The 22011-nt window shown below is 35.8% G+C and overlaps 1 protein-coding gene across 3 annotated transcripts in view; it reads left to right on the top strand.

Moving 5' to 3' along the window:
- The window catches only part of LOC306848552 (serine-rich coiled-coil domain-containing protein 1-like), an 85395-nt gene that overhangs the window by 16039 nt on the left and 47345 nt on the right, over positions 1-22011 (top strand). For all 3 annotated transcript variants that reach the window (XM_079383177.1, XM_079383178.1, XM_079383179.1), the window contains exon 7: positions 16335-16476. In XM_079383177.1, coding sequence (XP_079239303.1) covers positions 16335-16476 — 142 coding nt within the window. The remainder of the gene's footprint in view (positions 1-16334; positions 16477-22011) is intronic.

Genomic DNA, 22011 nt, shown 5'->3' with positions numbered 1-22011 from the left:
ATAAACATTTTAATAACATTTATAATAACATTTAATGCATAAAACTGGAACTTTTGGCTGAAAGTTTGAAAAGAAACAAACATTTAGTAACAGATCTTTGACACGTACAAAAAAGCAGCAAGCATGTCAAATGATCCATCATCATAAATCATGTAAATAAAGATGGATGATATATTGATGGAAAAGTTTTTGTTTACAGAGATTTGCATTCTTTCTGTATGTGTGGTATAAGTATATTGGGCTATTCTGAGAATTTATTTTGGAGCATCAGTTCTCATTTAAGGGATTGTTCTACTATGTTAAACAGAAGAACAGCTTCAGCCAGATTTGAAGCATTTTGATGAAATAGCATGCCAAGAAATACAGTCATGACAATGTTGACGTGAGAATAAAATAATTTATACAATAGTGTTCACAGTGGAAGCGAGTCCTACTTCATCCACTGCTTTGCATCTTGTTCCCTAAAATATCAAACTTTCTCTGATGTATTGACATGGGTATTGACTGCCCCGTCATTTTGTATTATTTGATAAGGTTTTCTCAAAGTCTGTCTACTCTGATTGGCAGTTTCATTCGTCTGAGTCATTTCAGAGCCGGATGAATCCCATGTGGACACTGAGCAAATTATATTAGCATGGAAATTAGCCTAGAAAATTGAATGCATTTCCTGACCTTATAATTATTTGTACAGTTTTTAGAGCATGCCCTTAAAATAGAACGGGTTTATTTTGAAATTATTACAGAATGTACCTGATCTACTACATGTCAACTACTTGTAATAAGTCATGTATTTGTTTTCTGTATAAGTAGAAGGTTTAACTTTTAAATGCAACACCACTGTTCCAGATATTACCTTATATTGCTGAAAGGTTATGAGAAGTACTTTTCCAAACCTACACTGTTATATGACATTTTATAGTATATTTGAGCTAGCGAATGCCTCATAAAAGCTGTGCTGCTTCTAGAAAGCGTATTTTCGCCTTGTCAGCAGGTGGTGATTGAATGACCTTGTCTTGATAGCTTTGACACAGTTTTGAATGAGATTTCTTACCGAGTAGTCCTGCAAGCTACTTTTTTGGATTATTGCTACATTTGAGGAAGTTCTATATTTTATTTTATAAATTTCTGGCACCCCAGGACCGTTCTGTTCTCATCATGTTAAAGATCTCCCACTTTGTGCTATGATTGTCTGACCCTGTTATTGACAAGGTTTAGGCTTTTTCATCGTCAGCTAAGCTATTGCTATTCATGCTGGACTAGCTAATTTTATTAGTAAATTTTTCTGGCATGTTAATATTTTATTAACAGTGTTTAAAGAGCATTTAAAGGGATAGCTCACAAAAAAAAAAAAATCTCTTTATTTACTTAGGCCTATGCAATTTTAAGCATGCTGTTAATTTTTTGGTGAAAAACAAAAGCATTATCTTATGTTAAGTATCTTGTAGCTTTTTTTTTGTTAATGAACAACATAGTGTTTTTAAAGGGGTCGTCGGATGCGAAATGCACTTTTACATGTTGTTTGAACATAAATGTTAGTTGGCAGTGTGTGTACACATCCACCCTATAATGATAAAAATCCACCCAGTGTTTTTTAAAATCTACTAAAAATCATTACCCCTTTCTCAAATCAAGCCGTTCCCACGATTGTTTGATTGACAGTAACGTTTCAGCACAGACCGGTCTGGTGTCTTACATTAGACCTTCCCTGAGTGAGCTGTCATCAGTCCGCCATTGTTTCGACGCCGGAGCAGATGTAGACAAGAGTGACTCCTAAGCGATTTAAGTGTTTTGTTGTTGGATGTAATAATGAACATAGCAGTTGTCATTTACTACCAACATCTGAGCCGCTGAAGACGCAGTTGGTTATGTTTGTTTTTGAAGGGAATGTGCCTCTGATCTACCTACATACTGTACGTCTATGTTCGCGCAAATCATTCGTGATCCAGCTTCACCTCAAGAAGAAGTGAGTATACAGTGTTTTTTATGAATCTTTGCAAATCGCCTTTCCTAATAATGTGCTAGTTATCAAGTTGCACGATGAATGCAGCTAAAGTTTACTGTCTCTCAGAGAGCGGCTTGGAAGAGAGAGGCAGGGTTAGCAGAGCTCATTTGCATTTAAAGCGGCATGCAAGAAAACAGCTTGCTTTGAAAAGAGCTGATTTTGACAGGGTAAAAAGGGTGTTGTTTTTCACTACCATTGAGAAACATTGAGACCCTAAAGAATCATATCAACTTGTGGAAAATGGGCATCCGTTGACCCCTTTAAACCAAAAGGACAGAAAATCACCATAAACCAATGACAGAAGTAGTCTATATGACTTGTATACAATACTTTGAGTCTGAAGCTGAATGATAGCTTTGTGTAAGAAATATACAGAAATTTAGGTTATTTATTTTACTGGGAAATGTTCCCTCCACTGCGTCTCTCAAGTCTCATTCCACATACAGTACAGAGTCAGTCAGTAAGACATATCTTTAGGGCTGGGTATCAAGTTCGATACTTTTTAGGCACCGACCGAATTGCCTCAATACCACCGAGTATCGGAAAACGTCTTGTCGTTCGGTACCAAATTTCGATACCTAAGGGGTTAATCTCATTAATGTCAGTGAGCCAATAAGCCTGCAGCACTAGGTGTGTTTGACTAGAAGCGACGTGGCGCAGATTGATCAGTGTTTGACATCCGCAAGAGCGTTTCGAAAGTGTACGGAGCAGTCTGCTCTCTATATCGCGTGGTTTTGTTTACTATGCACAGAATGAAGCTCGCGGTCATTTCAGCGTCTGCCGTCTCACTAAATGAGGACATAAACACACGAACAACATCTCCAGACCTGCTCTCAGAGTCACTTCATGAGCATTTTACCTTTTGATTTGAGTAAAACTAGCGTCATATCAAATACTCACAGAACTGTAAAGGTATTCCTGGAACCCGTCAAAATAAAAGTTCGGTTTAACTTGGAAGACACTGCGGCAGAAATATATTACTATTGTTCAGCAGAGAGTACATACTGCTACTACTAGGCTACTATTAAAATTATTAAAACCTTTTTTAAGTAATGATCACACACAGTGTTGGGGAGTAGTTAACTACAAGTAGCGACGCTACTAACTTAACTACATTTTTCAGTAGCTTGGCAGTAGCTCAGTTGCTTTTTAAACAGTGTAGCTTTTCCAGTAGCTAACTACTTTTTGCAGCAAGTAGCGGTGTAGCGCGAGCAAAAGCTACATTGCGTTTTGTCGAGCCTGCGCGAATCAGCGCGATGCAAGGATATTCTTCTTGTTAGATTACAAACTAATTTTTTGCCATTACCGCCACCTGTTGTTTAATCACGCATCTTGCGGCTAACGGGTCACTGACGTACAGAAGTGGGTTGACACACCCATATTATCCATGATGGAGCAAGATGTGGCGGCAGATTTGGAGGATGGAGAAACAACTAACGTTAATTACCCATGGCCTTATTTGTCCAAGTTCATGTCTCTCAAAGAAACGACAAGTAAAGGTTACACTTTTTGTAACAGTCTGAGATATTTGAGTGTTGTGTGTAATAAAACAATACTCTTTGAAATCATAATTGTATTGCATTGTTTTAAACACTAAATATTTTACTTAAAACATTCCTCAGACACTTATTCAGTTATTTATAATATACGTTGTTCAAAAAAATCAAAAGTAGTTTCAATGTAGCTAGCTACTTTTTGATAGTAACTTGTAGTGTAGCTAACTACTTTTCCAATAGGGTAGCTTGACTGTAGTTTAACTACTTTAACTTACGAGTAGCTTGTAGCTTGTCAAACTACAGTTTCAGAGTAGCTTCCCCAACACTGATCACACAACATTTCTTCCATGTTTTAATTTTAATAGTAAAATTTAGTTTGCCAAAATAAATAGTTTGATTTTCAATAATTTAATAGAGAAATGAAATTAATGTTTTATGCCTTAATTTGAAAACCAGATACAGAACACAGAATTTCTGAGGAAAAATAAAACATTTCATGAGGCTAATGAATAAATTTGAATAAACTAAGTAGTTTTTATGGATTCAAATAATTAGACATACTACAACACAGCATTTAATAACAATAAACTAGTGTAAACTGAAAACTATGAGCTTTATTAAAATTATTTGCACTGATTTACTGTATTGGCTATATTTTGTTCCTTTGTACAGTGGCTCAGGAGATGAGTCTGTATACATGTCAACAAGCTGAAAAACAAAAATATTTTTTTGAGATAATGTAATCTTGTTAAAACTGATTTCATAAAATTGGTATCGAAGAAAGTATCGTTCAGGAACAGTTATCGAACTCAAGGTATCGGTATCGAAGTCTATCTTGACTACCATCTCAGAATATTAGAATAATTTCTGAAGGATCATGTGACACTAAAGACTAGGGATGGGTACCGAAACTCGGTATTAAATCGGTCTCGGGGCTAAATTATGAAAGACCGGAGTATCGATAAGCTCTGACGTTATCGGTACTTCTGTCGTTATTGGAGAAATTAAGAAAACACACACACATTTATTGTTTCTCTCTCTCTCTCTCTCTCTCTCTATCTCTATCTCTATCTCTCTCTCTCTATATATATATATATATATATATATATATATATATATATATATATATATATATATATATATATATATATATATATATATATATATATATATATATATAATATATAATATATAATATGTCGCCAGCTGTTTTTATGTGCAATAATATTCAAACATTTGTCTATGATGCATTTTTGCTATGCGCAATTCAGAAGCCAGATCGCGCTCACGCGGATGAGCTTCAGCACACGCAACATGAAAGTCCTGTTTAATTATGATAGAAGAGAGAACCAACTATTCAAACATCTGCTCACACTTTAGGCCTGTGGCTGTTATATTAAGCTAAGTATTTATTTATTTTTTTTCGATTTTGGCTTCCAAGGATTATAGCCGCGTTTCTTCTAGCACAACACCCTTCCCTTCATAGCGGCGCGGATTCGTTCCTCCGAACCAAAACTTAACATCTGAATCAGCTCAATCAGTGATTGTTATAAAATGCCGTCTTTACTGTTGCTACATTGCAGGACATATTTGATAGTAAAACGTTGAAAGTACAATCTGCTGTTCCCCAGGCTGAAATGTGTGTGCGCGTGTGTGCCTGCGCGGCGGCGTGCTCCAAAACGGACAAGCAAAGTACACTTTGAGCTTCGGGCGCGTCGAAATAACACACAAAAATATGCCAAAAAATACACACACAATGTGTCAAAATGGCCGGTTATGAGAGTCTTCACTTTTATGTTTTAAGTGGACGAGAAAAGTTGGGAGAAAATCCGATGCGTGTCAGTATACTGTCTTAAAGTGTCAGACTGGAGCGTGAGCCATCAATGTTAATCAAAGAACAAAATGCAAAGAGAAAATCACCCACAGCTCTTAATCTGAACAACGTTATAGCTTTAATAAACATAAATCTATCAGTACATACAGTGAAAACTATGCAGTGCTCATTTGATTACTTTTGTAACTATTGCTATTGCTGAACATTAATATTAGTAGACCTTCATGGAAAAATGAAAGCACTGTTTATTTCATTTCGTTTGTGTGTTTGTTTTATTGTATTTGTCAGTTTGTTTTACTTTGTTTCTTTGTTCATATTCTTACTGTATCTTATCTTATGTATATAAAACACTAAAAATACCTGCACACTGGTGCATTTACAAATTGATGAAGTGCAGGCATTTTTAGTGTTTTATATACATAAGATAAGATACAGTAAGAATATGAACAAAGAAACAAAGTAAAACAAAAAGTACCGATAAGAATACCGTTAAAGTACCGGATCGATAAGCAGTATCGGTAAGAGTAGTAATACCGTTAAAACCTTAACGATACCCATCCCTACTAAAGACTGAAGTAAATGTAATGGTAAATTACATTTGAAAAATATTTTACTGTAGAAAACTGTTATTTTAAATTGCAATAATAACAGTATTGAATTGCATAAATTAACAGTATTACACTGTTTTTATTCAATAATAAGCATATGTGTTCTTTTTTGAAAACACAATCTTCCCAGCTCAACTTTTTCAACAGTAGTGTATTTAGATGCATCACATTTGGGTATGACACGCTTTTGAACGTGTGAATGAGTTAAATTTCAATCCGTTTCTTACACAAAGCTTCTGAAGAATATAGCTCACCAGTCATGGATTTTTCTTTTATTTACTAAAGCTCTGCCTACCATAATCACCATGAACTATTGTTGTATGGAAAAAGAATGCGTTCCGTAAAGGCAGCATACTACTTTGGAAGAACACGAGGATGAATAAATAATCGCAAACTTTCATTTTTGGGTGAACTATCCTTTTTGTTGCTTTTGGCAACCCATAATTCACCCAGCATTGAAAACAATGAAACTCAAAAGAAGTAAAGTAGTTGGCTTTTTCTCATGTTTGTCAAATTCATGATTTGGAAGACGGGAGAGAAACGGCTTTGAAAGATGCTTGGGATTGCGGTATAGTGTCATTATGGTGGGGAGGTGTCAGCTAGTATAGATGTCTTTAATGGACAGTGGCTGGGAGGCCTGTTTTTTGCTGTGAGTCAGCTTAGCTAGAATTGAGGATGCACTGTTTGATGGGCTATAATCCTACACCCTGACTAAGTGACAAGATATATTATCCCAAGGCGAAATCTGGGCTGTTGGTGTGGAAAATGCATCAGCCGTCAGCGAGACTGATGCACAGCAGCTTGTGTTATGTTTTTCTCGCTCAGCGACGCAGCGCTAGCCCATTTTACAGCTCTGAAGAGAGGCAGAAGGAAGTTTGCTCTGTGAAGGGAGGCAGAAAGATGAAGCTATAGGAAGAGATGGAAAAAAGACTGCCAAAGACAGTGTAAAGGTTTATGATTGCTTTTCTCTTATACAGCTTTCATACAGAGAGAGTCACAGTTTAAATGAAAGGAAACTGAAATCCTCAACCGTATCATCTCCCCCCCCCCCCCCATTTTGTGAGGAACAAAATGACCAAAGTCTTTGTGTTTTGATCTGATTTAGTTGTACTATCACAGGGCTCGCAATATTTCAAAATCTCTGGTAGCCCTTCGGGCAGGTACTCTTCAGATTTTGGTAGCCCGGAAATTAATTTAACTAGCCCAAATAAAATAAAGAACATAAATCTCAATCAAAAACATTTTCAATACACAAATATCAACTAATATCAAGGAAAAAGTTGTATTTTACTATTTACAAGGTATCTGCAGAATTCTTAATCTATTTAAGGAAATTTGAAATTTTTTCTAATACCATTTAACATTTAAAACGGTCTAAGGCCTTAAAAACTCTTCAATTTAGTTGTATCAAATTTAAGGACCCGTGGGAGCAATGCTCCCTCTAAATTGTTTTTCGTGCTGAGCAAAACTTTTCTCTATTGGGCGGATATTTTGGGCACCTGAGCAAAAGCATTCTTTAGACCTGTACAGCACACACACAAAAAGTGTACATTTTAACTTTAATGTGGTATTTGCTATTTATATTTGATTTAACCCTTGATGTAACTAAATGATGTACATTTTAGGTTACCTGAGAAAACATTTTTACTGTATAATACACTGCAGTTCAAAAGTTTGGATCAGTAAAGTTTTTTTTAAAGAAGTTTCTTATGCTCATCAAGGCTGTATCTATTTGATAAAAAAATACTGAATATTTTTTCACAAAACAATATTGTGAAATATTATTGCAATTTAAAATAAATGTTTTCTATTTTAATATACTTTAAAATGTAATTAATTCCTGTGAAGCAAATCTGTATTTTCAGTGTCACATGATCCTTTAGAAATCATTCTAATACGCAGGTTTTTAATCAATGTTGGAAACAGTTGTACTGCTTTTTTATTGAATTTTTTTTATACTGTATTTTTTGGGACCTGTGATTTTATATAAAAAAAAAAAAAAAAAAAGTTAAATAACAGTGTTTAGTCAAAATAGAGATTTTGTTACAATATAAACTATTCCAAATTTTGGGGTCAGAAATTTTCTTTCTTTTTTAAAGATACTTCAAAAAAGTTTAAAGAAAGTTAATTAACTTTATTCAGCAAGGATGTGTTAAATGGATAAACTAGATAGTAAAGACTTCTATTTTGAATAAATGCTGTTATTTTAAACTTTTTATTAATCAAAGAATCAAAGAAAAAAGTAACACAGGTTCCAAATAAATATGAAGCAGGACAACAGTTTCAACACTGATAATAAATCAGCATATTATAATGATTTCTGAAGGATCATGGGACACTGAAGACTGGAGTAATGATGCTGAAAATACAGCTTTGATCACAGGAATAAATGCTATTTTAAAGTATAGGTATTAAAATAGGAAACAATATTATAAATTGCAATATTTCACTATAATTCTTTTTTTTCTGTATTTTTGAAATGAATACAGCCTTGATGAGCAAGAGACTCAAAGGCAAAGACTCAAAAACAAGGTCAATTATTTATCAGGTTTATAATATAGCCCTAACAAAATATATTATCAAAACAAACTATTTAAACTGATAGAATAGAATAGAAACTGAAGCAAAACTTAAGCTGAGATCTGTAAGTTAAATATAAGAAAACGGAAACATATGAATTCTTCTATAGCTGTCTAAACAGTACAGTTCGTACAATACTCTTGTGTGTGACTGTACATGTTTCAGAGTTTTGTTACCGTTCTTTGCCCATCCTCCATTATTTCCAGCACTTAATCAAGCCACTCTTCTTTAATACATGAGGATGTTTTATTTCACATGTCATTGCGTTTGCGTTGTCTCTCGTGTTGAGCGCACCGCAACTATTGAAGTATTCAGTTTCTACAGCGACTCATTTGGTGCATCGTTCTCTTTCTATGAAACCTGTAAACCGCATTCACCGGTTCTAACTCTGTTGTGACATCAGCTCTATAGCGGTTTGCCCGAGTATTGCTATTCTTTCCCTTTTACTGGCGGCATTCAATCAAGGCTTCCCAACTAATTTTTGTGTGCGCGAGGCACATTATTTCTTCTGTGCGGCCACGGCGGAAGAAGCACGCTTAGAGAGAACACTGCGTGGGAGCCCTGTATTTAAGGTAGCCCGTCGGGCATGGCAGTGATACATTTTGGTAGCCCGACTGGAAAACACAATTGCTCCGGGACGTCGGGCTAGTGATTTTGCGAGCCCTGCTATCAGCAACGTAGTCTAGGAGGAAAAAAATCTAATTGTTCATAAGACCCATTCAGTTTCCTTGTACGCATTCTCTAAATCATATTTTGGTCGTCTTTTTTTCAGAGGTGCACTCAATTTTTTCCTGTTTCACGTAAAGAAATGAATAACTTTTTTTTTTTTTTTTTTTTAAATATAAATATGACGACTTCAGTAAGACTTAGAAATTTTGTTGTAACCTACAAATAGGCCCTCCCTGGTGACTTCCATGAACAGCCATGTTTGCTATACTGTAGAGCTGGACTGCCATGATGTTGATCTGTAGGTCAAACCAGAAAGTGCGTTAGTCTTAATTTCCCAACAATTCATAATGAGTTAGAATAGCTATTTTTGATTAATATGTAAAATAAGGATTACTTGCCATAAGGATGCAAGTTTGGTTCACTGAACATTTAAACAACCATTTGTAATGGGTAATTCATGTTGTAGAACTAAATCTGAGCATCTCTTCAAGTCACATATCTAGTCGCATAGATATTTTATTCGTAAATTAAAACCACATTTCTTAAAACCCATTAACAATCCCTGAGGGAATTCAGGAATTAGAGAACATCCTAATTGTCTACCGGGTTTAAGACTAAACTGAACAGCTCTTTATTAACACACTTCCACTGCTACTATTACAATTTACCTTATGATTTGTTATTCTAAATAATTTATTTATATGGTTAAATATAATTATAATTTATAATTATTAAATAATTAAATTCTAATTAATAATTAGTGTCAAAGTATTAAATTATAATGAATAATTACATCAACTTTTCTTATTATTATTATTATTATTATTATTATTACACGTTATTTGTAAAGCACAATCTCTGGAGCTCTGGAAAACCTCAAAATAATGTAATCGTAATTATTGTCATTAATAATGATATTACTATTTAACAGTAACAAAAAAAAACAGCTACTACTAAAATAATATTAACAATATTTCATGTCAATAATGATGACAATAAATAATAATTCAAACAACAGCAAAAATGTTATGTTAGTAGTGTGATGTTAAAATAAATATTGATAGTGTTTACATTTATATAGAGTTCTTACAGAGCTCAAGGTGTTTTATAAAGCACAAACATAAAAGTGCGCCGAGATGAAGAGCCTGCAAAATGTAAACAACAACTTACTGAGTGCACCTTTAGCCCAGAGACAGAGAAAGCAGTGAAATGCTGAGATGCAAAGCTCACGAGCAGCTGGGTTCTCTCTCTCTCTCTCTCTTCCTCATGTCCTTCAGGAGCAGGTTTGCTTCAGCAGGGGGCAGACTCCTCAGCTCTCCACAAGCTGTGGTCCTCCACAACAGAAGGCAGCATGTCTGGCCTTGTGCTACTTTCCCCAGTCTCCTTACCTAAGTCTGTCAAGGTGATTCAAAGAAAGAGAGCGAGATGGGACTTTCAAGGAAACTCGGGTGTGACTAAAGGAGCGCTAGACTTTTAGTTTGAGCATAACTAATTACTGAGGTCCAGTCAGATGTGGGTTTTTTCCTGAAGCGTGGAGTTGGGGGTGTGATTATTCCTAACCTTTGATCACACTCTCAGTTGTGGCGTCATGTGGATTTCTCCACAATCTGTGTGTGTGAGCGTGATCTGGCTCGTGGGAAAGTCTCCTGGGGTCTGGCTGAGTCACAGCGGCAGAATCCATTGTCACATGTAGCAAGGAAGCTTGTGACATCACTGATTGGACACAGTCTTTGTGAGGCGGCTGCGTCTTCGCCTGATGTGCATCCACAAACTGAAATGTTGAAACACAAGTGGTTCTTAGTCATAAATGGCAGAAGGGTTTTTTTGAGACCTTTATGACATGTTGTCTGTACAGTAATTTTCCTCTGCAGTAAGAATCGTTACCTTCTAGAAAGCGAAAATTTCTTAACGCTCGAGCTGTTAATATTTTTGAGGGGAGAAACAAAGATTTTACGTTAAATTCCCATTGAATTTGTCAATTTTAGATGAAGCTCATTCATGTAAGACTTTCAACAAATGAATCTTCTAAAGGCATAAATATTTGATCAACCAGAAACATTGCTTTAATGTCAACAAACCGCCTGCAACCACTACCGCGTCCGTTCTGACATCATCGCTTAATTCCCTGCTAGAAATAAATAAGCCACAATTAAGCCACAAGGGACAGCACGTAATGAGCAGAATCAACACATTTAAGCTTTTCAGATGTTTGGGGTTTAAAAGTTCAGAATAAACAAACAGAGATGATGTCATCGTCGAGGTTGCTGATCCCAGCCTGAAGCTAGTCGTCGTAATGAAAATGAGTCAAAGCTCAAAAATTAGAGTTTGAGGGAGATGGTTGATGGCAGTGTGAAAACTGTTGACTTCTAGTATTGCTGCCAGAAATCCTTGCATTCATAGGACTTGACCAATTTGTTGCAGCCTGTTGTGTTTGTCAAAATGTTTTGCTTGGATAAACAAAATGGCCAATGGTATGAAGAAATGGGTGGTCTGTGAATGTTTTTCTTTTTTTTTTTTTTTTAAGGGCTTATACCAATATAGAGAACACAATGTTTTTACTTATTATTTTTGTTATAAAAAAAAAAGACGCAAAAAGCATATTGGGTAAGGTTTTTTAAATACTTTTATTCAACAAGGATGCTTAAATTGATCAAAAGTGACTGACTGAAAAAAATAATTCTGTTCTTTTCAAATTATCCAGAAAATGATTTTCACAGAAATATTTGCACAAATAAATGTAGCTGTTCAAATGTTGTTAGCATTGGTAATAATAATAATGTTTCCATAAATTACATAAAAAATAACAACTTGTAAAATAAATTAAATTGTAATAATATGTAATATAATAACAATATTATTTTTTACTGTAAATATAGCCTTGGTGCAAGCCTTCTTTCAAAAACATAAGAAAAAAAAATCTTACTGAACCACAAATCAAAGGTAGTATATGAGAATTTTGGGGTATTTCTAATAAAAAATAACTATATTGTGAATGATACTGTTACAATGATATAAAATGACTCATACTGTGATAAAAGATTTTGGTCATACCGCCCACACCTAGTGTGAAAACTTGTCTCTGGCTGGTAGGGAAGATCATTTAAATTCATTTAATACCACTTTTTTTTTTTTCTCTCTCTCATGCTCACAATCAAAGATGACTGCATCTTGTGGGCTCTCTCGATGTTTCAGCAGTCCATTTCTGTATCTTGTTTGCCAGCAGAAAAAGGGCACAAGTTTTTGGATCTCTCCCCTTACAATAAACACAGAGTCTTTCCCATCTGACAGATGCCAGTACAGAACTCCTGTGCTCTGCCCCTCAACTACTTTCAATAACATACAGCCTCTAAATGAGAGCTCACGCAGAGGGGGGTTGTCAACCTGCTAAGCAGAGGTCATATGCATAAAAGATCAGACTTGGTTGACAGTGTTTGCTTTGGAATAATCAGATTATGGCCAGAATTGAGGTGATAATGGATATTATGTAGTGGGGTGATGCAGGTGACTGAATAATTAAAGTGAAATATGTAGGTGTTACTGGTAGTGTAAATGTTGAGACAAAGCTGCAACTGAAGCATAATGAAAACACCCTGAGGTCAGCAGCTTTTAGGTGCGTCTCAGAGCAAAGTGCATCCCAAGACCTGATTAATAACAGCATCACTTCAACTAAATGTAAATGGATCATTTTATAGCATAAATAATATACAGGCTTTGTTCCAAAACTTAGTGAGCTGCCTACGTAGGCAGCATTTTAGAGGCTACATGGGCTTTATTATTATAAATTAACATGATGGCCATCTCATAAATAGATGAATGGAAGAAATCATAACACTAAGGCCCAATCCCAATTCTATTTTATACCCCTTCCCCTTCCCTGAAAATATTCCCCTAAGAATTGGGATACCACTATTAGCTCCTATAATACACACACCTATACTGGTGTGCATTAGAGCCTTACCGTTCTATATTAATGCGCTGCTTACGGATACACACACACACACACACACACACACATATATATCGGAGATCACGCAGCTCTCACATCCAGGAGCAAAGAAACTTGTCAACGCTGCCCCACGACTTTTATTAATAACAGTTTAAATACTGAATCGCTACATAATATTTTCCAGCAACGAGAGGATAAAATCACTGTTTTTGAAGTAAACTCGCTCTCTGTAAAGACGCGCATACACACAACTTTCATTTTCTCTCTCTCTCTCTCTCTCTCTCTCTCTCTCTCTCGATTTTGCAATATTTGAGAAAAGGGTTTAAGGGTTTAGGATTTCTAATTATGTCTATGGTGTTTTTTTTTTTTTTTTTTAATTAAAAAAAAAAACTTCTGCAAACATTTATTTGAATAACATGACTGTAAATATGAACTCACGATTGAATGTAACATAAAACAAATTATTACTTTTAAAATCTTTATTAATGCCAAAAAATGCTTACATTTATGTGTCTTTTTGTTCACTCGGGCAGCCGTGTTGGCGCTGTAGCCGGTTTACACTGAGATGATTCATTCATACCCCTTCGTTTGAAGTGTGGTCCTGAAAAATCTTTGTTTGAAGGGCTATCTGGCCCTTCCCCTTCCCCTTACCCCTACCCCTCCAACCAAAAGAGAATCAAGGGGAAAGGGGAAGGGCTCAGGGGTAGAAATGGGATTAGGCCTAAGTATGGCAGCTATACTCCTGCCTTGCATATTCATATAGGATTGGAAGGCTTCATTTTTGTTAGCATGTTTATAAGCAAAGTGTTGTCACAGTGAGATTCACCTCACAACTTTAAATTTCTCTAGTTATTGTAAGAATCACATTGCTTGTTAAACCGAATCATAGAGGCCCTGACATGTAAAATTTTAATTAATGATTGAATCTAGATAATTACCTGATGCACAGAGCTTCTTTCAAGTAAATAACGTCCCCTTGCAGACAGAATAATAACACTGACAGTTGTGTTTATAGGAGGTGCCATTTAACACCAGGTCTATGTTTTTAATGTGTTTGGAAATTGCTTGAAAGTGGCAAAATTGAGTTCTGTTTTTTTTCTGAAAACATTTCAGAATGGTGTTAAACGCCTCAGGCATCAGGGCTAAAGGAAATCTAGAATTGTTAAGGCACAATATACAATCACTTCTGCAGTGCTCACTCTGATTTCCTTTTTTAAGTAATAAACATTGTGGTTCCATACTTCTGCTTTTATAATTCATGTGTTCAATGATCGATTTTCCATGCCATGCTTTGACAAATACATCAGTTGACTCTGTGTCACAGTAAAAAACAATATTAGAGGAATCTGTTAGGTGCCGTAGTCAGTTCTCACAGGAAAAAATGAAGAACCATGCTTTTGTTGCTGGGTTTTTGTGCAGACACTGAGTTATACAGGCTCTAATATTTTAATGAGTATGTTGAATAAGAACGCCTTCTCCTATACCGTGTCTCAGCGCGAGGATCATGAATAAGTCAGGATTCTGTCTATGCTTTCTCAGGTATTTAGCAACCCAAGCCGTTTATGAAATCTTTTGTAAATTCGCAAAAACAGAAACAATTGATATATCCTTCAGAATGGATAGTATGTTTTTACCGGTCGATGCTATGGATTGAGAAACAAGAAAACATTCCCATTTTTCAGAGAGGATGTTTCAGAAGGTGAGATTAATTGACAAGTGTGAGATGGAAAGCTTGTAAACTTCTTCTTGTAGCTCCAAGGACACTCACCACAAAAGCCCTGAATTAAACCGTGTGGTAATGAAGAACGACAACAAAAGTGTCAGACGTTTGTTTGGAAGACTGACTGTGTTTACGGACTCTGCGACTCTCTCGTTGGAGGGGTTCCCAGGAATCGATGCTTAATTCTAATCCAGAACTCTGAGGTTCCTTTTGATCTTTTGTTATCGGTTACTTTTGGGAAGTCGTGGCCTAATGGTTAGAGAGTCGGACTTGTAATCCGAAGGTTGCGGGTTCGAGTCTCCGGCCGGCAGGAATTGTAGGTGGGGGGAGTGAATGTCCAGCGCTCTCACCACCCTCAATACCACAACTGAGGTGCCCTTGAGCAAGGCACCGAACCCCCAACTGCTCCCCGGGCGCTGCAGCATAAAATGGCTGCCCACTGCTCCGGGTGTGTGTTCACGGTGTGTGTGTGTTCACTGCTGTGTGTGTGCACGTTGGATGGGTTAAATGCAGAGCACGAATTCCGAGTATGGGTCACCATACTTGGCTGAAACATACACTTCACTTCACTTCACTTCACTAAAAAGCATAAATACTTAATTATATCTGAAGCAACTTGAATTAAATTCGATCTGAAACCCAGAAACGTATAAAGTCTGGAGCTGCAATGCGATCCCTCTGTTGAGCAGAATCAGATTCGTAATTAGCAAGAGGTCTCTCTTCATGTTTTTTGTGGAACTCTCAAATAAGAGATTTCTATCGGTCCAAATACCCTGTGCTTCCTTTGAAGATATCTTTGATATACGCCATTGATATACATCTGGCTTTTGTTCTTTCAAAAATGAAGAACGAAAGAGATTTTATCTCAAAAAAATTATTGCCTTACCTTTGGGTGTTAAGTCTTTTGATTTTGTGTACGTCATCCTTGGAATAGATGATTTTTCCCTCTTCATATAATTCCCTTGATATTGATGCTGTGTCATTCGATCTCAGTAGACTGGAAAAAGTAATGTTTTGTAACCTCTTAACGGACTAATTGTCTGAGTTTATATATAGATTAGTATCCACTTGGACCCAATCAAAGGCCTGATGAAGAGGGTATGACTGTTCCTCTCGAGCCTCTCTTGAGGGTCTTTTCTCCACTCTGAACCTTTGTCTTTCTGTCGTTTTCAAGAAGTGCTTCTAATCAAGTTTAATTTGATCCCATTCTCTGCATGAATGATTGATCTGTTCATTTGCGCAGAAATCTGCACAATGCAAACAATAGACAAAAATTAGGTTGTTTACATTTCATTCTAGTTTAAATCACAATCAGTGGAGAACAGGATTGAAATTGATATGGTTATTGCATAAAATACTGTTAAATTGCATTGAATGCACATTAATTTGCCAATATATGTTGGAAATCCACTTTCTGTCAAACCCTAAATCTCAGACTGTTTCTTGCTCACAGAAATCGTTTTCTTTTGTTCCTTCCAGGGAGCAGCGCCCGATGTCCCTCTGTCTGTCTCGTGATGATGAACTTTTGCCCGGGCTGGAAGCGCTGCCATTCAGGCTGATGCAGCAGGACTGCACAGCGGTAAAGACTCTTCTGCTGCGGCTACGCAGGACCCTGCAGGAGGTAATGTTCCACCCTGATAGTTGATTCATGAAGCTGCTATGGCCTTCATCACAGGTGCATTAGAACAGGTAGAAGAGCTCTCTGTGCCCTGCCAGTTTCATGCCTCATCATTCAGGGTGAACACCAGGAGAATCTCACACTCAGAAGAGACATATTCAGTCAAAATGTACCTAGCTTAGAGTAGAAACTATAATTAATGTGACATGAATGAAAACAAGGCTGTGAGAGAAAGAAAAGCATGTCAGAGTGCTGATTTGTTCAGCCAGTAAATTGTTACAGCAAGACAACTACAGTACAGGTACATTATTTGTTAGCAGACTTTTTTTTGACTAAAGTATCCGATACTTTTTGCATGCACTTTACATTTTTGTATGCATTGTAAGTTTTTCGTAGAGATTTATTTACGGAGTGTCTATTTACAGTAAGTGCAAATAGCCCATCTTGTTGGCAAAGGCTATTTACACTAACTCCGCCCACTAACGTGTCATTGGGTTAGTCAACATTAAAAAAAGAAGCTAGTTCAATATCAGTTTCAGTGGCGTAGATGGTAAGGCGCATGCTTTTTGACGCGAGCGACCCGAGTTCGAGCCCACCTTTTGCCAAACATTTTTTTTTCTCCCTTTTCAAATCTCATATCGCATCAGAAAGGCATTTATTTTCAATAAAAATTTAAGGAAATAATCAAAAAGTTGAAAATAAAGTATCGGGTAGGGTTAGGGTAGGTGTAGGGAGGGCTTTATTGTCCCAATAAGGTGGCATCCATTTAATAAATTTGAATTAAAATTATAATTTACACTCAGTACGTTATTGCGTACTGTTTTATAATGTACTACAATACTGAGGTGCAGATAATTGCCACTATTTGCAATAAGTAGTATAAATAGCAGAAAATCTTGCTATTTTAACATAGTGTAAATAGAATCCATCGCTATTTGCACTTAGTGTAAATAGCATCTGTCACTACAAAAATATGCTATTTGCACTTGGTGTAAATAGCATCTAATTTCTATTTACACCGAGTGTAAATAGCATCTATTGCTATTTACACTTAGTGCAAATAGCCGCTGCCATTTATTTATGCCATATTTGTTACAGATGTATATTCTATTTATATTTGATGACATTGGTTTATAGTTTATAATTAATTGTGCATTTTCCTTTTTTTTGCATTTAGATTGCCTATGCAGTTCACACCTATTTAATTTTTACATTTTAATATTTTTTTTATTTTAAAATCACTAATATGACACTCTTAAGAGTAATTTTTTGCAAATCTCAAAATGAATATTAATTTTACATGTTGTAATGCCTGAATTCTCTCATGGAATTTAATTTTAACTTATTGAGATGAAATTGTATAGAACTTTAATATTGCGTTCCTACTTTTTCAGAAAATGAATGGAGTGTCTGTTGTGTTAGTAATGTGGAATTTTATTTGAATCCTCTTTGAAGTAACTACAGTAATAATAATTTTAAAAATCTTGGTTTTATCTCGTACAGCTAATAATGCTAAGCCAACTTGATTTACTGACCAGAACACACTTATTTCCATTCCACATTTCTCAAAGCAGTAGCTGCATGAACTCTGTTTTACATTCCTTCACAACAATCACTTTCCTCAGTGAAGGTCCAGAGAACAGCGCACAACAGAGGAACATGAATATTGAAGAGGAAGTTCTTTGGCCTCTTTACTGACTCTTCTCATTAACATGTAAATTAGCCATCTTCCTTCAGCATTTGTAAACTACAGGGTAAGAAGAATCACAATGACTTGTGCAGTTCTGCGGTGGGTTTTATTTGCTTGACCAGGGATTTTACGCACAGCCTGTTCTTTAATTCTTCATGTCTTTTGTGCTTTCAGTCTTTTGATACCTCGTTCCAGACTAATTTAGGGCAGCGCAGTGAGAATGTCGGTTCAAAATGTTCAGAGAGGTTTTGATTGAGCCAAATGTATATGTGAAGGGGGCATCGATTGTCTGCTCGCACTTACTTACTATAATAGGAAAGCTATAGACTGGTTTCAGAGCCTGAATCAAGTGCGTCTAATCTCTCAGACATAGTTTTTTTTTTTTAATGTTACCTAGGGTTGAATTGAATAGCTCTTATATCTTTGAACATTATGTACTGTAGTGCCTGTTGGCATTCAGAACCTGGCACCGCATCCTTCATGGATTAAACTGGCTTTTTGTTTCATTTTTTTATTATTTTATTTTTTGTGTGTGCGTCCTGCCTGTTTCATTTACATAACTATTGCATTTCCCACCAGCTAAAACAGTTCAGATGTAGCCATGTCATATATAACCATTCTGATAATTACTTTGTATTCTGAGCAGAGATTTAGGTTTTAATATTGAATATGGTAAATTCTTAAATTACTGTTTTGCATTTTTGACTTTTCTCCGTTTTGTCGTTTAGCAGTTTTTGTTTGAAAGCACTGGGAATAATCTGCATTAGTGAAACGTTTGTCTCTTGCTTTCATACCTTTGATTACCTCAATTAGGGGTGGGCGATATGGGAAAAATATCATATCACGATTTTTTATAGAAATATCACGATTCACGATTTTTATCCCGATTCTTTGTTAGTTTTACTATTTTGGTTTTACAAGTTGTCTGAGCATTACAGCCAAACTAGAAAGACAAAGATGCATGGCAGATATTTAGGCCAAAGTGGGTGAAGATAAAAAATCTTTGTCATTATTTTATTTTTCTTATTAAAAAATAAGAACAAAGATACACATTACAAATACACATAATATACAAATAAAACAAACAGTGCTTTATTTCCAGGTACAATAGGTGTATTTAGCAGAGCATTCAATGAAATTGAATGAACAAATATAAAAATAAAACACTAGATAGACTGATTCCTAAAGCAACTGTATTAAAGTTTTTCAGTCAAGAATAGTGAGTGATTTTTCTCTGTGTTTTGTTGTTTTGTTAACGTTAAATGAATAGTTCCCCCACAAATTAATATTCTGTCATCTGTCTGTCAATTCTGTCATAATGTTGTATTTTTATATCATCATTTACTCAAAAGTTGTTTTAAACCGGAATGAGTTTCTTTCTTCTGCTGAACATTTATAAATGCCATTTTGAAGAAGGTGGAAAACCAAACAGTTGCTGGTCCTCAGTGACTTCCATAGGATTTTTCTTTCCTACTATCAAAGTCAATGTAGACCAGCAACTGTTTGGTTTTCCACTGAGTAAATAATGACAGAAATTCAATTTTAGGGTGAACTATCCCTTTAATGGCAGTCGACAGCATGTTTAGTGTCCTGTCCCTTTAAGAGCTGCACGCATCTAATATACAGTACAGGCACGCATCCGTTTCTCTCTTAACTATTTACTTTCATTTTAGAGATAACCAACTCAGTCTGTATGTAAACCTTGTGTGTTTTGACAGTACTAGCGCAAAATATAACTTAGTTGAGTAATCAGGCGCTGTTAGACAGGCGTTTTAGTGCGCGTGCTTCAGGTGTATGCGCTCAGAACAAGCGCACGTCAGACCAGCGCGCGAATTAAACATTTAACCAGCAAGGCTTGTATGCAAATAATGTACTTTTGCGATAGCGAATAAGTGCAGTGTCCTGTCTGAGTAACTCTACTGCTGTATGTCGTGTTGTACAGTACATAGAGACGGCGGCGCCAGAACTGTATTTGACAATGTGCGCGGTAGCGCGATACTACGATATTTCTTCAAAAGCAGATCGTGGAGACATTTTTATCGTCCACGATCAAAAATCGTCATATCGCACACCCCTAACCTCAATATGTTTGCACTTTTCATTACAATTTTCTTGTCCTCTCGTTGTACGGCAGGCGTAGAACACACATTAATCAAAGCAGCACTTGCTGGATCAGTCTTGAATCCTTTAATAATTATGCAGTCTGAAATGCTACTTAAAATTCATTCACGTTTGCTGTGAAACATTTACCAAAATGACATTGTAATGATTGTGATATTGTACCTTGTTTGAAATTTATAGACCCGTTGAAACTACTTGATTATAGTCACCTCATTTTCCTGGTATTCCAGGTGGGTACACACCCACAAATAGCCTGCCTTGTTGGCCAAGGCTATTTACACTAACTCTGCCCATTTACGTGTGATTGGGTTAGTCAACACTAAAAAAAAGAGACTCATATAGCATCAGTTTCAGTGGCGTAGATAAGGTAAGGCACATGCTTTTTGACAAGATCGACCCGAGTTCGAGTCCGCCTTTTGCCAAACTTTTTTTTTTTCCCTTTTCAAATCTCATGTTGCATCAGAAATGCATTTATTTTCAGCACAAATGAAGGAAATAATCAAAAAGTTGAAAATAAAAGTATCGGGTAGGGTTAGGGTAGGTGTAGGGAGGGCTTTATTGTCCAATAATGCAAATAGCCGCTGCCTTTATTTTTTTATTTTATTTTATTGCTTTATGTTTTTGTTTTATTTTTATTGCTGCTTTAAAAACGAAAGATTTGAAATGCAGATGCACGTCACAGAGAACTGGTACAAACCTGGTTGAAATGCGTTAGTAGTGTATTGTCGTCAAGTCCAAGAGACACCGTTTCACAATTCTTATACTCATACACATGCATCTGTTTATGTTTGCAGACATAACTGACTGTGTGTGAACTTTGTGTGTTTTTGACACAACCTTGTGTGTATTTGAGAGTTGACATGAAAGAGCCAGCTTTCTGTGAGCGTGCTTTTTGTGCGTGCAGTCAGAAAATCAGATATCAAAAGTTCAAACTGACAAAACTTTTTAAATTCATACAAAGAATAAACTTTTCTTGCTGACGAAGAACTACAACGTCATGCGAGCACGAGTGCAACAGAGATGATGGTCAAAACCAAACCAATGTTTTGTTTATTGTTGCTGTAGTAACCGAGGCACAAGCTGTGAAAGCACAGACCTTTTCTGAAAGGGTCGTTTGCATTTAAAGAGACGCATGAAAACAACATTTTTGCTTCTGTTGTGTATTTTAAACTGAAGCTTCAGACACATTCTGGGCACACCTGAAACTTATATCTTGTAAATGGGGCATAATAGCACCTATTTATGTTCATTTTTGTTTTCTTTTGGTTTTGTTTTGTTTTTTATTTTTACCAAAATTTTAAGAAAATATTTTTTCTTATCGTTCTCTTTAGCAGTGCAGCCTTTTGTTTTTGTTTGGATGGTATAATTACATAATATGTAAAACATGAGCTCATTTCCCAGTGTGTTTCGTTAGAGTAATAAGTGTTGCTTAATTTATGCCTTTCTTCTGAAGCATTTATTGAGCTTGATTCAAATTAATTTCTACATACAGGTACATCTAAAAAAATTACAATATCATGAAAAAGTTCAATATTTTTTTGTCACTCATTTCAGAAAGTGAAACCTGTATATTATATAGATTCATTACACAACAGAGTGAAATATTTCAAGCCTTTATTTCTTGAAATTTTGATGATTATGGCTTACAGATAATGAAAACCCAAAATTCAGTGTCTCAGAAAATTAGAATATTACATAAGATCAATAATAAAAAAAAAAGATATTTT

This window comes from Barbus barbus (genome assembly GCF_936440315.1).
Source record: "Barbus barbus genome assembly, chromosome: 28".
NCBI classification, from domain to species: Eukaryota; Metazoa; Chordata; class Actinopteri; order Cypriniformes; family Cyprinidae; genus Barbus; species Barbus barbus.
The sequence above is the reverse complement of the archived record's forward strand: the minus strand, read 5'-3'. Positions and strand labels throughout refer to the sequence as shown.